Below are 14,670 nucleotides of genomic sequence, written 5' to 3'. Positions count from 1 at the left end.
CTATTATAGTAAAAACGTTCTCAGTATCTAAAAGTTTCAACTGAAGAAATTTTGCTGTTTGTCCTGTTAGTCGGGGGTATGTACGTCGAGGGGGGAGCACATATGCTATGAATTCATCAGATCACATTTCATGAAAGTACTTGTAAAACAGGCGCAAGTATGCAACATTGTGGCGATGGGACAGAGGTTGGAGCTTGGCCGATAGTGTGAGACATTTAATTTGAGACTGTTTTTTTTTTTACCCTGTGTGAGAAAGAGAGAGAGAGAGTGAGAGAGAAAGAGAGAGGGAGAGAGAGAAAGGAAGAGAGAGAGAAAGAAAGGGAGACAGAGGGAGAGAGAAAGAAAGAGTTTTGTGGTAGATACATCAGCCAGGATGTGGCAACAATAGTCCATGCATGGGCAAATTGTGGTTTTGTAAAAATAAAGGATAGTTTCTTTGTGTAAGAAATTTTTCAGCACTATAGAGGAAACACATTTTTACAGCAGCCTTGGCAATTTCTTCACTGATTTTGTTTCAATTCATATTGTCTGTGAATGTTTAACCGGGGAGTTTGAAAGATAAGCCCTCGTGTAAGGTGGTAAGCTAATAAACGAATAGTTTCCTTGCAGTAAGATTTAATGAAACGGGTCGTTCTTGTTGCATAAACGAGGGGAAGTGAAACGAAAAAAAAACGAACTAATTTTTATATACTCATTCATGAAACTGGTATATATCAGCTTAATAAAAAGTTCTTGCTTCTTTGTTATTTTACTTTTAAATTAAGATGAACATATCTCAGCTCAAAAAAAATGGTCGAAATAAGTACTGGCAGAACAAACACACTTTTGCAAACACAAAAAATATATGTATGCCAGTAACGTAAAAATCTTACATTCTGGTGGCGATTAAGTCGCTGAAAGCATATTTGATATCGCATAGGCTTTTTTAAGCATTTCTCACGCAAAAATTTGTCGAGATACTTGAAAAAGTCGTAGTCAGTAGGTTAAAGGTTTGGAGAGTATGGCGGATCGGGCAGAATTTTGTAGCCCAATTCTTTCAACTTCTGCAAGGTCGATTTAGCAACGTGCGGTCGGGCATTGCTCGTATTTACAATGCCTCCCCACGGGGTAGAGTTATACACCAGGGTCGTTTATTAACGTGGAGAAAAGGTACAAAAATAAAAATTGTCTCAGTCGTGAAGGATTTCTCCTCCATTGAAAGAGAACGAGAAATGGAAGTGCCGCATCTGAAGAACAGATACTACACTTTGATCTTGGCCAAAAATTGAGCTGTTCCTGTTGAGTAATGTTACGTGTTGTTGCAGTTTCAAATACATTTCATCCATTTGCTGACAGTACTTCACCGTCGAAATGGTTTTAAAAAACTGAAATGGATGAGACCGATCGCAGACCATCATTACAGCTTCTTCTGATGCAACTCCATTACAGCTTTTTTTAGTGCAACCCTGGCTTCGCGAAGTGTCTTGGAGCTTCGTCGGCATTACCACTGAGCTGTGCGTATCCGTATGTCGTAAAGAACCTACTTTTTTATCGCAAGTAACAAACTAATCGAGAAAAGGGTCTTTCTTATTGCATAAAAGAAAGGAAAATGACACTTCATCATGGCGTTTCTTTTGGTTTTCGTTCAATTCGTAAGGCACCCATTTATCAATATTTTGTCTTTCCAATCTATCTCAAGTGGTTAGAAATCGCCGTATACGTTAATTTAATTCATAAGCAAATTATTGAATGGTTGTGCGTGGATTGGCTTCAATTAAGGCTCTTAATTGATCGTTGTCAACATTCAATGGCCGACCACTACGCTCATCATTTTCAAGACTCTCGTTTCCGCCACGAAATTTCTTAAACCACCATTTTGCTGTGTGTTCAGTAGAGGTTCCTGGTTCAAACGCTACGTTGATATTCTGAGTTGTTTCAGCAGCTTTTTGGCCTAGCTTGAATTGAAATTGTGAGAATTTGCTTTTTCCATCTTGTATTCAACGTTCTGAAAAAAAATCAATTGTTTTAAAATGATTGCAATTATAACGATTAGATAGAAAAACGCTCTTTGAAATGGTATAAAAGTAAAGATGTTTTAACGAAACTTATTTGAAAATAAATCATTTCAAATCAACATGAAAAAATCCGCACGATCTTTCTTCTCAACCTGATAAGCACAGAAACACAGAGAAGTTTGTGGTTTCATTTACAACTTCCAATTTCATTAGCATATTTCTTGATCTGGGCAACACCGGGTAAGGAAAGCTAATTCAATTCAATCCAAATTTATGCTTCAAGATATAAACCAATTTTCAATTTCATTGAAGGGTGGCAAAAATTGGCAGACAAGATGACACAGTAGTCTGGCATTTGTTTAAATTGAAATTGTTGCGTTGTTATTGCATTTATTACCTTACTTGAAAGCCTGTTCAAAAATCCAGGGATTCTGAGTGAGGACCCAACCTTCCTTTGGTTCAATCGAAATAGGCAATGAGCAAAGTTTCATGTAATTAGTTTCTAATGCAGCAGTGAATAAAAGGTTCTGAGGATTTCATAATGTCCATTGCAGATATTGTAGACTAAAATTAGTTCACTGCGTAATCGACCGTGCTCAAGGGAGAAAAAGTCAAGCTTTTTTAGTCGGTTTTTATATGGAAAATCAGACACACCCTGCGCCAATTAAGTAGTCTTGGAACTCTCTCCAGATGCTGGATATCACGTGATATCATGGAAAAGAAGCCTGGGGACAATACTCTACCAGTCGTTTGATGCGGAAGACATAAAGAGGAAGAAATATTTCAGGAGTTTTTATTTTTGTTTTTTGTTTTTTTCAGAAAGAAACGTCTTACGAGAAATAGAATATGCTTTGCTTTGTAAGCAGCCTGAATGCAATGATTAGATAATTTGAAGAATGAGTCAACCAGGATGTTTTTTCTCGTCCACCTCCTTGGGTGTACGGCACAATCACGTTTACACACCGGTTCACCGAAGTTAAGCAACGTTGAATCTAGCCAGTACCAGATGGGTGACCATTTGGGAAGGTTAAGCTGTATGTACCTTCTGGGAAGGTTGGACGTGGGGCCAGCACCCTCACCCTGTAAAAAGAACTCCTCGCTACAAAAACATCTACAAACGTTGTAGCTGGCCTATCCCCCCCCCAGGGACTCAAGGGCTATGGATCGATGGACCTCCTTGGGTATAGCAGTATCATAGTTAAACGTATAAGAAAGAATCCATTAAGAAAGAAGCTTTAGTACATGCATATATTCAGACAAATGTTAAATAACACAGAGTTTTTTTCTTTCAATTTTCGAGTAGTTTATTTAGTATTTACATCAATTTGGTGTATATATGTTTCTGTGGGTTTATTGCTATTTTTAATTATTTTTTCGGAGGTTGATACGATTTGAATCGTCCAATCTACATCAATTATTAATCTGATATTTGGGGTTGGAAAACTAATTAAAATACTTATTAAATTACGGGAAAGTTCTTCGTTCATCATCATCTGTTGATCGGATATGTATTCTATTAAATCGCTATAAGATGAAAACCTGAATTGAATATTTATATAAAACAAGATGCTGAATACCTAGTTTGACGTTGATGAATATAGAAACATATCACAGCTCTCTTAATATGCACATCTTTCTTTGTCTTTGTAGCGATTGCATATGTACTTGGCTATTGTCTGCTTCGAGGGTATCAACACTGCTTTTTTGTATAATCATACTTTTCTCATATTGATTGAAATAAATAAAATAAATAACTTGAATAATATTAAACATTGCTTTTAAAGAACTGAGCTAATTGGATATTCTATTGATGCGTATGTGTTTTTCTTCTTGTAGCTGAGATGATGGCTAAGCTGTGGATCAAACACAAATTAGAGGGAGTTGAAATCGATTATCTGGCCGACGCTCTGAACGCAGCCACCATAGCTCAATCTGGCGACTCCGAGGAGGAGGAGGGTAGCATACCGATTGAAATCAACTCTTTGAAGAAGGCGGTCCGGATCGAAAACCTGATGAAAGAATTGGGCAATACGGATGCCGATCTCGAGAGAGACGGGATGCTGGACAAACTTGCTCTTAAATATCTTCAGCAGCATCAGTTGCGCCCGGAGGACGCGGGCATCACGCTCAGCAAGAGGACTTCGTTTGATGAAGAGTTGGAGGCTGAAGTGGCGGAAGCTAGGAAAGAACGGGAAGAACAGGAGGAGCGAGAGCGGGAGGAGGAAGAGGAGGAAGAGGCGGAAGAGGAGGCTGCTTCGGCCATTGCTGCAGCTGCCCGGAAACAACAACAAAAAGAAGACCAAGAATTGGAAGAAAACGAAGAGGATCTTTACAGTAATAACCTTTTGAGGGGCGACGACGACGACGATGATAGACGAATGCCTCTTTTATACGAAGTTCCTGATAACAAGATCAATCCGATACCTCCTTTGCCAAGACAAGGTATGTACTAGTTTATATTGTGATATTTTACTATGTCAATAACTTGATAAAATTCTATTTTTTTATTAGCTGGACGCCCAACGATGCCCGGTCGCACAATACACTTAAACATAATATTTTAATTTATGCAGATTGCATATGTGTCATTATAAAACCAATCCTATATTGAATATTATATATTACGAGGTATAATTTGCCCTGTGGCCTAATTCGCAAAAAATAAAAATATTTTTTTTTAATAATAATGATAATGTCGTTCATCAAATCCACGAGGCGAAACTTCGTGTCTCACACACTTCAGATGTCACCATTCGCTGCGGCAAAAATGTGCTTGACATGCAGATTCAGAAAAGCATCTTTCAGTAGGTTGCCGGTAAATCATCACGTGGAGTACCGCCTTTTCGCCTACCCACCAGGCGAGATTATTTGGAGGTGCATCTCCCCCCCTATTTAATTAAACGCGACTCCAAATACCAATCTTAAATTTTCTACGATTCGGCGCTGTACATACGACGCATAACATCCCCAATTGGTCACCTATCTGGTGCTGGCCAGGCCCATTGCTACTAAATTTCGGTGATTTGGGCGTGAACCGGTGTGCCAAACAAAAAAATAATCACGATAAAAAAAATATCAATAAATTTTAACATCATTTTCTAAAATTTAATTTTCGAAAAACGAGTTTAAAAATTAACTTTATAAATGCAGGATGTTTTACAAACATTATTCGTAATTGATGGAACTTGTTTATTAATTACCTACCTTCAAATAAAACTTGCTACTGAAAAAAATTAAATTAACGACTTTTAACGTATGAAACACGTTTTGGCTGATGTTTATGTAATTAATCCGACTTGTTCTTGAGCCCCTTCTCGTTCGGTTAAGCTGATTTCCAAAAAGGTCTCTAACGGCAAATAATGCAGGCAAGAGGCATCTCTCTATGTCTACGTAGTTTATCTAATTTGTCTTTTAACCACGTGCCTTATGAATGAGCCGCTTCCGCAAAGACATGCAACGATTAATAATTCAGGTAAGCTGCATTCCTCGATGTCTACGTAGCTTATCTAACTTGTCTTTGAACATCGTGCTTCAAGTTGTGCTTACTTCCGAAAAGGCCTGTAATAATGAATGCAAGACACGTTTTTCGATATCTACGTAGCTTATCTAACTGGTCTTTGAATCACGTGCCTTCACATTAAGCTGACTTCAAAAAAGGTTCGTAATGACAAATAATGAAGGCTCGACGCATTCCTCGATGTCTACATAGTTTATCTAACTTGAATTCCGATTACGTGTTTTCAGGTTGACCTGGATTCCGAAAAATCCCTCATGACAAATAATAAAGGCAAGACGCATTCCCCGATATTTACGTTACTTATCTAAATTGTTTTTAACCTCGTACCTTCAAGTTGAGCCGACTTCCGAAAAAAAAACCGTAATGACTAAGAATGGGAATAAAACATATTCCTCGATGTTTCTGACTCTAACATTAACATGGTCGTTACGCTCGAATTGTGTTCGTTACAGTTCAAACCCCTCTCAGGCACCCATGCCGTAAGGAAAAAAGAAAGAAAGAAAGAAAAAAATCCGATTCAGCTTTTTTCTGTATTAGCAAAAGGTATTTATTACCGCTCCTTTCCAAACTATGGTTGCTTCTTGTTTTTATTTTGTTGCTGTTTTACTGTTCATTTCGTCTACCATGAGATTAACAAAGCCCTGCCGTCTTGACACCAGCTTAAAAGTCTCTCGCCGTCACCACACGGTTACACGTCCATTTCACACGGTCGCGTTTTTTTTTCTCCCGATCTCACGCAAGCCATTTCTCGCCTTCAACTTTACAAGTTTATCTTTCACGTCACTCATTTTCCTTTTTTCCGACACCGTAGTGTCCTTTTTACTTTTTCTTGTGACGCAAGCTCGCGTACACCTGCTAACTTGTATACGTGCTTTAACAGATACTTCTGTTTTTCATACGCGCTCTGTTATATAACAGTAAGTATAATTCATCAAATCAAAAATGATGATTTATGACAAATCTTAGTTCTCTTGTGGAACAACAGCATGCGTGAAAGTGATAATTTGAAAGTACAGTATCAAGAACGCAAACCTTGGGAAGAAATATTAGACACATTTTATTGATGAAATAATCTTAAATAAGAAATGCATATTTTATGCACGTTGAAATAAAAAGAATAAATAATCCCCCCCCCCAGTTGCGACTAATAAAATAATACGCTCTGATCCCCATCTGGCATCAATTGAAATGGATGGCTCTCGTCTAGGAGAAGCCCCATGTTTTGACAAGCTTCTGGGTTTGTCCTTTACTCCTGATCTGAAATGGAACACGTACATCAAGTCTGTTGCCAAGGTCGCTGGAAAGATGGTGGGATCCTTCTACCGCTCCAGAAGATATCTCACTACTGATGCAATTCTCTATCTATATAAAAGCCAAGTACGTCCAAGGATAGAATACTGCTGCCATATCTGGGCAGGAGTTGCTAAAAACAGCCTATCCTGCCTTGACAGAGTACAAAATAGACTTCGTGGTTTAGTGGGGGATGCCCTTTTCTCTATCCTGCAACCTCTCTCCTACAGAAGAGACGTTGCGAGCCTATCCTCGTTTTATTATTATTTCCATGGCAGGTGCTCGTCTGAACTCCAATCTCTGCCCCCCCCCTCGCCAATCTTTCACAAAAAACACCCGTCTAGCTTAATCCACTGTGAAAAATTTTTCCCACTCTTTATCTGTGCCTAAATCAAAACGCGGATTCCATGAACAAAGCTTCTTTCTTAGAACTGCACGCCTGTGGAACTCTGTTCCATCTGCCTGCTTCCCATCTGACTACAACTTGGATGTCTTCAAGTCCAACGTTAACAAATTCCTAATGAACCGCCCCCTTAAGTAAACACTTCATCAAATCTCCACACTAACGTACTGTACTTGCAATAACCCTTATCCCTGAGTGGCTTCCGGACCTTGATAAGTAGTGACCACCGTGTAAAAAAAAATAGTTCGGTCTTTTTCTCGTATGCTTCTCTTGGTCAATATAGAAAGAAAGGAGGAGATAAACGACATGACGACGTAAGGAAAGTGATTGTTAATAAACTAAGTCAGAAAGCGTTACAAATGTGAAGGTAATGAACGTGTAATAGAGCGCATATAGACGCGTGGGAGATAATCAGCAGCAGCCGAAGAAAAGCTGACTAGCGAAAATCTTAGCAGCCGTTAAAGCGCGTATGCAAATTATCAAGTGTGTGTGAGCTTGCGTCACAAGAAGAGGAGAAAAAATACACTGTGTGGTCGTTGGGAGAAACAAGTTGCGTCGAGGGAGATGGACGTGTAAATACGAGGGCGAGAAAGAGCTGGCAAGCGCCGGTGAGGTGGCGAGCACATAGACTTTAAAAAAGCACATGTATGTGCGAAAATACTTTGGAAATTGTGGGGAAAATAGAGAAGGCTTCCCGCAATAACGTGCTTGTCTGTCTGTCCTGCGAGCTGAGAAGGAAAAACGCAAAGATCCAAGATGGCGACCGTGGTATTTTAATGACCATGGTCTCGCACAGTTCTCGAAAAATCACGTGATTTTGAGGTGCGCCCGGGCATCACAAAAGCAGGTTGCTGGGTGGGGGGAGCAGAAGCGTTCGGACCTGTGTAGAGTGAACATCGTCAGACTTTTCCGAACTTGTTTACAAGAATTCCAGATTATTAATTATTCAATCGGGAGATCTTATTTATTTAAAAAAAAAAAAGGATAGAAAGGTGATAACATACTAGGAACATAAACTTAGTAAATATTAATACTAATTTAATGTTCGTAGTGTGTAATCGCCTATCCTTCTTTTTATTGAGATCTCTCGATCACCAAAAACGCAATAAAAAATTATATCTTCTCTACAATTATATAAATGTGACTTTGTCTGTGTGTGTGAGTTCGTTCCTTATAGACTTCGACACGGCTGAACAGATTTTCTTTAAAATTTACAAAACTTTAGTGTATAAGTCTGGGAGTGATCGTAGTTAAGTTTTGACTCAGGATACCTCTGATAATTACCGATAATAAGTAATCGAAACCGTTATTTTAATTTCTCTATCATCGGTAAAGCCATTTTTATATGTCGTCCCTTGGCAACAATAATAGAACAACGGGCCGTGAAAATTCTACTGTAGGTAAGTTGATAGCGTGTTTTTTTTTGTTTGTTTGTTTGTTTTTTTTGGGGGGGGGATTATGTGGCCTGTAGGCTTAAACGCCGCACGTAAATTTCTTAATTTGTTTTTCATTAACTAAAAAGAATTTTATAAGACGTGAAAATTTACGTGTTTTTTAGCAGTGCAAAAGTAAATTATGTTTCTGTTTTTAAACGTCCATTGAACAAGCAACTGCTCCTGAAGAAATTGCAAAATAGTCTACACACATATTTAGTGAAAATGTGATTCAGGGGTTTCTTACATGTCGGTTTAAGAAAACATAGCCCCCCCAACAGCCAAGCACAAGTAGTATGCCCGGCAACATAAGGTTAGGAATTTTTCGACGCAGTTGACTAATTATAGAATTATACAGCGACAACCACATATTGTTTTACAATGAATAGATAGTCGATGTTTATCCTGTAATTCCTTTCGCAAACGGTACAAGAAATCATGCACCCCAAAACCTCGCCAAAGTAGTTGGTTTTGAGCTGAAACAAAAGTTGCTAATGGGACAAATCAGAGAAAAATGGATTGTTGATGGCACTTGCATCCACTGTGTTGAGGGCTACGTTTATCAGTAAGGTGTCAATATTACTGAAATTTACTAAAATAATTTTAGGATTTCAGAAATATACAAAATATTGGAATTACCAAAACTACAGATCAAAATAAGCATAAAAAGGGCACCAAAGCAACCCCCGAGCAAGGCCGGGTAGTACTGCTAGTTTTAAATAAAAAAAATATATCACTTTTTTTGCTGTACATGAAACTAAAATATACCTTCTTGGTCTTCTAGCTAGGATCCAAGCGTACTATCTGTTCTGTCTAAAGATGGTATAATATAATATCGTAAGGTTTCCGTTCGCATTGGGCGTCGATACAATGAAAATATGTCACAGACTTCTATAAAGATATTGAAGATAAACCGTAATAACTAGAAATATTCTGACACTAAATTAACCAGATTACTTAAATAAATAATTTTATATTTAAAACCAAAGGGTTACAATAATATCACGGGATCTGCACAGAATGTCCACAGAATGCCCAGTAGTAATATATTTCATATGAAAGATGCCGCTGTGGAATTTCCACAGGTCCCGTTATTTATTATTATCATTATTATTATTATTAGTAGTAGTAGTAGTAGTAGTAGTAGTAGTAGTAGTAGTAGTAGCAGTAGCAGTAGTAGTAGTAGTATTAATTCACTAACTATGAGTTCTCATACAGGTAATCATCAGAGATTTCTTACTGATAAAAACCGGTGTTGTTCCCCGGAGTCTGCGTGACAACAAGTCTTCCCAGATTTCCAGTAGTCTTCATTTTTTTTCGACAATTTTTGCAAATAAATTTGCGTTATCTCAACAGTCACTTGTCGTTGATTTCTCTCTGGCAATGACCATGGTCTTCACTGAAATTTGGGTGGCAATTGGCCTCCCCAACGTCCCAGTCACCTCCGCAGCTATCCAGTGGAGGTCGAATAAGTGCTTTCCCTTCTTGGTCTTTCCACCCTCTTTGACCCTTCGACTATTTGCTGTAGTGTTAGCATCGGCTAGCATTAAACATTTTTTGTTCTTGGGGGGGGGGTCAAGATCAGGGACATGAGGATTATTATTATTATTATTATTATTATTATTATTATTATTATTATTATTATAACTTTCTCTTCATAGGTCGTGATCGTCCACTCGTCGTTTTCTGTTCAATTTTGAGGCTTACTTTCAGTATTCGCGTAATGTAAAGTATGTGATCTCGGCCAGTGCTGAAACAAAGGTGTTTACATTCGAAACCAAATCACTATTTAAGGACAAAATGCATAACAATTTACCTAACAATTTTGTATTTTTAGAGATTGCAATTATGCGTCGTTTCTCTAGGGAACGACTGCCAGAATGAACTTATCTGGGTGTGTGTTTGTATGTCTGCTAAAAACGTTTGTCATCCGCATCGAAGCGGTACGGACGTGGTAACGGTAGAAAGAGCGATCTCTCGGACAGATATTATCGAAAAATTAGAAAAAATCGTCAATTATAAAATGTAGAAATGGCGTTTTGTTAACAGGAGGTCAGGTAAGCCCTTGGTTTCGACGCTGTTTGTTAATCGCGCATGCGCGAACGGTCGATTCGCTGTTTGATTTTAAAAAACAAAATTTTGTGGCATCGTGGTCCGATCGATAGATTGTTCGCTTACAAACTTAAGTTTCGCGGGTTTGTGCCCAGCAGGCGGCATTTTCCCCCTTTTTCTTCTCAACTTTCTTCCGCGCGTTCAGCACGCGGCATTTTTTTCTTTTAATAACAGTCGGGCCTGTGTCTAAATTCTTTTGTAAATAAGAAGAAACATGATCATATATGGTAATATCGGCTTCCGTAGATGATTAGCCCAGATGTCCGACTGATGCTGACGCCACGTGGACATTTAAAATTACGAAATGCGGATGTAGGAACGAAATGCATTTTAATAGTTTTTGATGCAAAAAGAAACTTTTTTATGTGTCGTCTTTTTTTCAGTAATATTTTTTACAGAAAACGTTTTCGTTTAACGAGAATTTATATTAAAAAAACAAAAACAAAACAAAAGGAAGTTTACCTACATGTTTTTATTAAATGGGTTATTCACAAGATTAGTTTAAATTTTTGATTAATATTATTTGAATTATTTTTAATTTTTAATTTTTCTAAGAATAAATATTTATTTATAAAAAATAACTTACAATTTTCATTTTCTTTAACTTCAAAATAAGACGAGATAAAATTGTATAAAATGAAATAATACATGAAAGTGTATTTCAAAATAAATATTTTATTCACAAATTAGAATTACTGAATGCTATACATACAATATAGTATTTCGCCAAATTTATTAGGACCAACTCTCTCCTCTTCTCTCTCTCCTCTTCTCTCTCTCTCTCTCTCTATCTCTCTTTCTCTTTCTCTCTCCCCCTCTCTATCTCTCCACATAATACCTGCAGATATAAGGAACAAACACTTTTAGACGTTAAATATCTGTCTGAAAAAATCGAGTTTTTGTTTTTAAAAAAATATTAAAACTCACTTCGTTCCTACATCCGCATTTTGCAATTTTAAATTACCACGTGACGTCAGCATTAGTCGGCCATCTTGACTAATCAACATTCAAAAGCCCATATATTATATTAAAAAAATAAAAATGTCCATATATTATATTAAAAATAAAAAATAAGAAATAATAATTAGTGAAATAATAAAATAATAAATAAAATATACCGTCTCTTTCTGTAAAGAAACTATCGAAAATGTACCCGGAGAATACATACACCAACGTATTATACAACCGTTAACATTAATATTGCTGAAACCGACACTCAAGTGCATGACAAAGAACACGTTTTGCCAATTTGAACTGTATTTTATTCGATTATATTATTAATGGCCGACATTACCATCGCCATTTTTTTGCAAGTTCGCGCTCAAATGCCCCATACAATTGTAGATAGCGATGAATTGAATTACCAAAGTTCACCAAAGTTGTTCTAATAATACATTTGCTCTTTAGCTACTTTTATTTATGGCGGAAGTGGCCGAAAACTTTATTCTATTTATAAAAATTGTTTCTATTGTTTTTAAAAATCCGACGACCGCCACGAACCAAATTTTCAATTTGGAACACTTAGCAGCCCGTTGTTTCCGGATGAAAACCGATTTAAAAGTTTTCCAGATGCCTGAACACCCTATATACAAAATTTCAAGTCTGTAGATACAAAATTCGTTGAGTATATAGGTTTAGAATTGTCTTGATACACACATTTTCATTTTCATAGATTTACAGATTATCAAGTCGATTTAAAAAATTGCCGTTTATTAGAAAGGGCATTTTAACCAACTGTCTTTTATTTTATGTATATTATTAAACATATTAAATATGATTAATTCATAACTTTTTTATATGATTAATTTATCATTTTTCAGTCAGTTTATTAAACCATCATTCATATGTTTCTGCGATATTCTCATTAATGTTGACCCGAAATGACCTTCTTTAGTCGACAGAAAGCGAGTCATCTTCCATCATGATGTTCATCTTCACAAAGACATCATAGAAGATTTGTGTATCTATTTGTCTGTGGATTGTTATCCTAATCTTCATAGTTGTTGTTTCATTACGTTTGGGCCAACCCATCCTCTGTCTTTCTTCAGATGATTAACCGCGACGGGATAGGAATTCTGAGTCTCATCAGCTGAAGAAGGCCAGAAAATGAGTTGCCGAAACGTGTTGAAATAAAAACAACTATGAAGATGAGGATAACAGTCAGCAAATAAATAAACAAATAAAAAAATAAATAAATAAACAAACAAATAAATAAACAAATAAATAAATAAATAAACAAATAAATAAATAAATAAACAAATAAATAAACAAATAAACAAATAAATAAACAAATAAATAAATAAACAAATAAATAAATAAACAAATAAATAAATAAACAAATAAACAAATAAATAAATAAACAAATAAATAAATAAACAAATAAATAAATAAATAAACAAATAAATAAATAAACAAATAAATAAATAAACAAATAAATAAACAAACAAATAAATAAACAAATAAATAAATAAATAAACAAACAAATAAATACGCAAATAAACAAATAAACAAACAAATAAATAAACAAATAAACAAATAAATAAACAAGCAAATAAATAAATAAATAAATAAATAAACCAATAAATAAATAAACAAACAAATAAATGAACAAACAAATCAATAAACAAATAAATAAATAAACAAATAAATAAATAAACAAATAAATAAATACATCTAACAAATAAATAAATAAACAAATAAATAAATAAACAAATAAATAAACAAATAAATAAACAAATAAATAAACAAATAAATAAATAAACAAATACATAAATAAACAAATAAATAAACAAATAAATAAATAAACAAATAAATAAACAAACAAATAATTAAACAAATAAATAAATAAACAAAAAAAGTCCTGGACAAGACGTTAAACTGTATCCATTTTATTTGTATTAACACTTTAACCTACTAATGCGTAACTAATACTTTTGCTTAAAAAAAAAAAATCTTTGTAATTTTCCTTTTTGACATTTGAACACAATTAAAAATGGCGTCTTTTTAAATGCTAAAATTCTAAGATCCAAATGATTTCTAATTTTTGTTATGTCTAAGTAAATATAAAAATATATATTTATTTTTGAGCAGAACAAACACAAGGGACTTCCCCATTATAAAAAATAGGGAGGATGTTGTAATATTTTGGACCTATTAATGGGGTATGATCCCACACAGTCGGACGATTCTATTGATAAACGATGCTGCTAAGAACTGACGAATCAAATAAATTCACGTTCTGCTAACAACCAATCAGAAACCAGAATTGCTTCATAAATATTAAACCTTTTCTGGAACAATTTCACATGTTCTTTCCCGGGTTTCGACACGATAAGAATATTTTGTTCTGTGGAACTGTCTACTACAAACAAGTCACCTCCCAGGACTTGTGTGTAACAGCGAACCATCTGAAACTGTTCTGAAACTCAAAATGGCTTACACTTCTAGATAAATAAATAAATATAACAAATAAATAAATAAACAAATAAATAAACAAATAAATAAACAAATAAAAACATAAACAAAAAACAAATAAATAAATAAACAAATAAATAAACAAATAAATAAATAAACAAATAAATAAATAAACAAATAAATAAATAAACAAATAAATAAACAAATAAATAAATAACTACACAAATTACTCATCTCAAAGAATTCCAATAAAAAAATATAATAGAAAATTTGGTTTGGGAAATCTTACCCCATTCTACATATTCCCCTTACTAAGCTCAACTGGATGATCTCTTATTTCGAGGATTACAAAACAATTTAGATGGTCTAAGGTGAACATCGCAAGGAGATTGAACCTAAGTTTATAATCATATTTCACATCAAAATTTAAATAATTTTATAATCATACTTCTGTTATGAATAAAGATTTTCATTTAAGAATTTTTGAGATGAGGATTGGTTATTAGC

The 14,670-nt window shown here is 35.1% G+C and overlaps 1 protein-coding gene across 1 annotated transcript in view; it reads left to right on the top strand.

The window, feature by feature from the left end:
* LOC145263052 (uncharacterized) overlaps nt 1-14,670 on the top strand; it is a 287,051-nt gene that overhangs the window by 131,744 nt on the left and 140,637 nt on the right. Inside the window, exon 4 of the mRNA XM_080119881.1 lies at nt 3,831-4,436. Within this exon, the coding sequence (XP_079976007.1) occupies nt 3,831-4,436 (606 nt within the window). The remainder of the gene's footprint in view (nt 1-3,830; nt 4,437-14,670) is intronic.

The sequence above is a fragment of the Euprymna scolopes genome, chromosome 38 (genome assembly GCF_053919585.1).
Source record: "Euprymna scolopes isolate OS-2025 chromosome 38, ASM5391958v1, whole genome shotgun sequence".
Classification (NCBI taxonomy): Eukaryota; Metazoa; Mollusca; class Cephalopoda; order Sepiida; family Sepiolidae; genus Euprymna; species Euprymna scolopes.
Note: the sequence above shows the minus strand (reverse complement) of the source record. Positions and strands in the feature narration are given on the sequence as shown.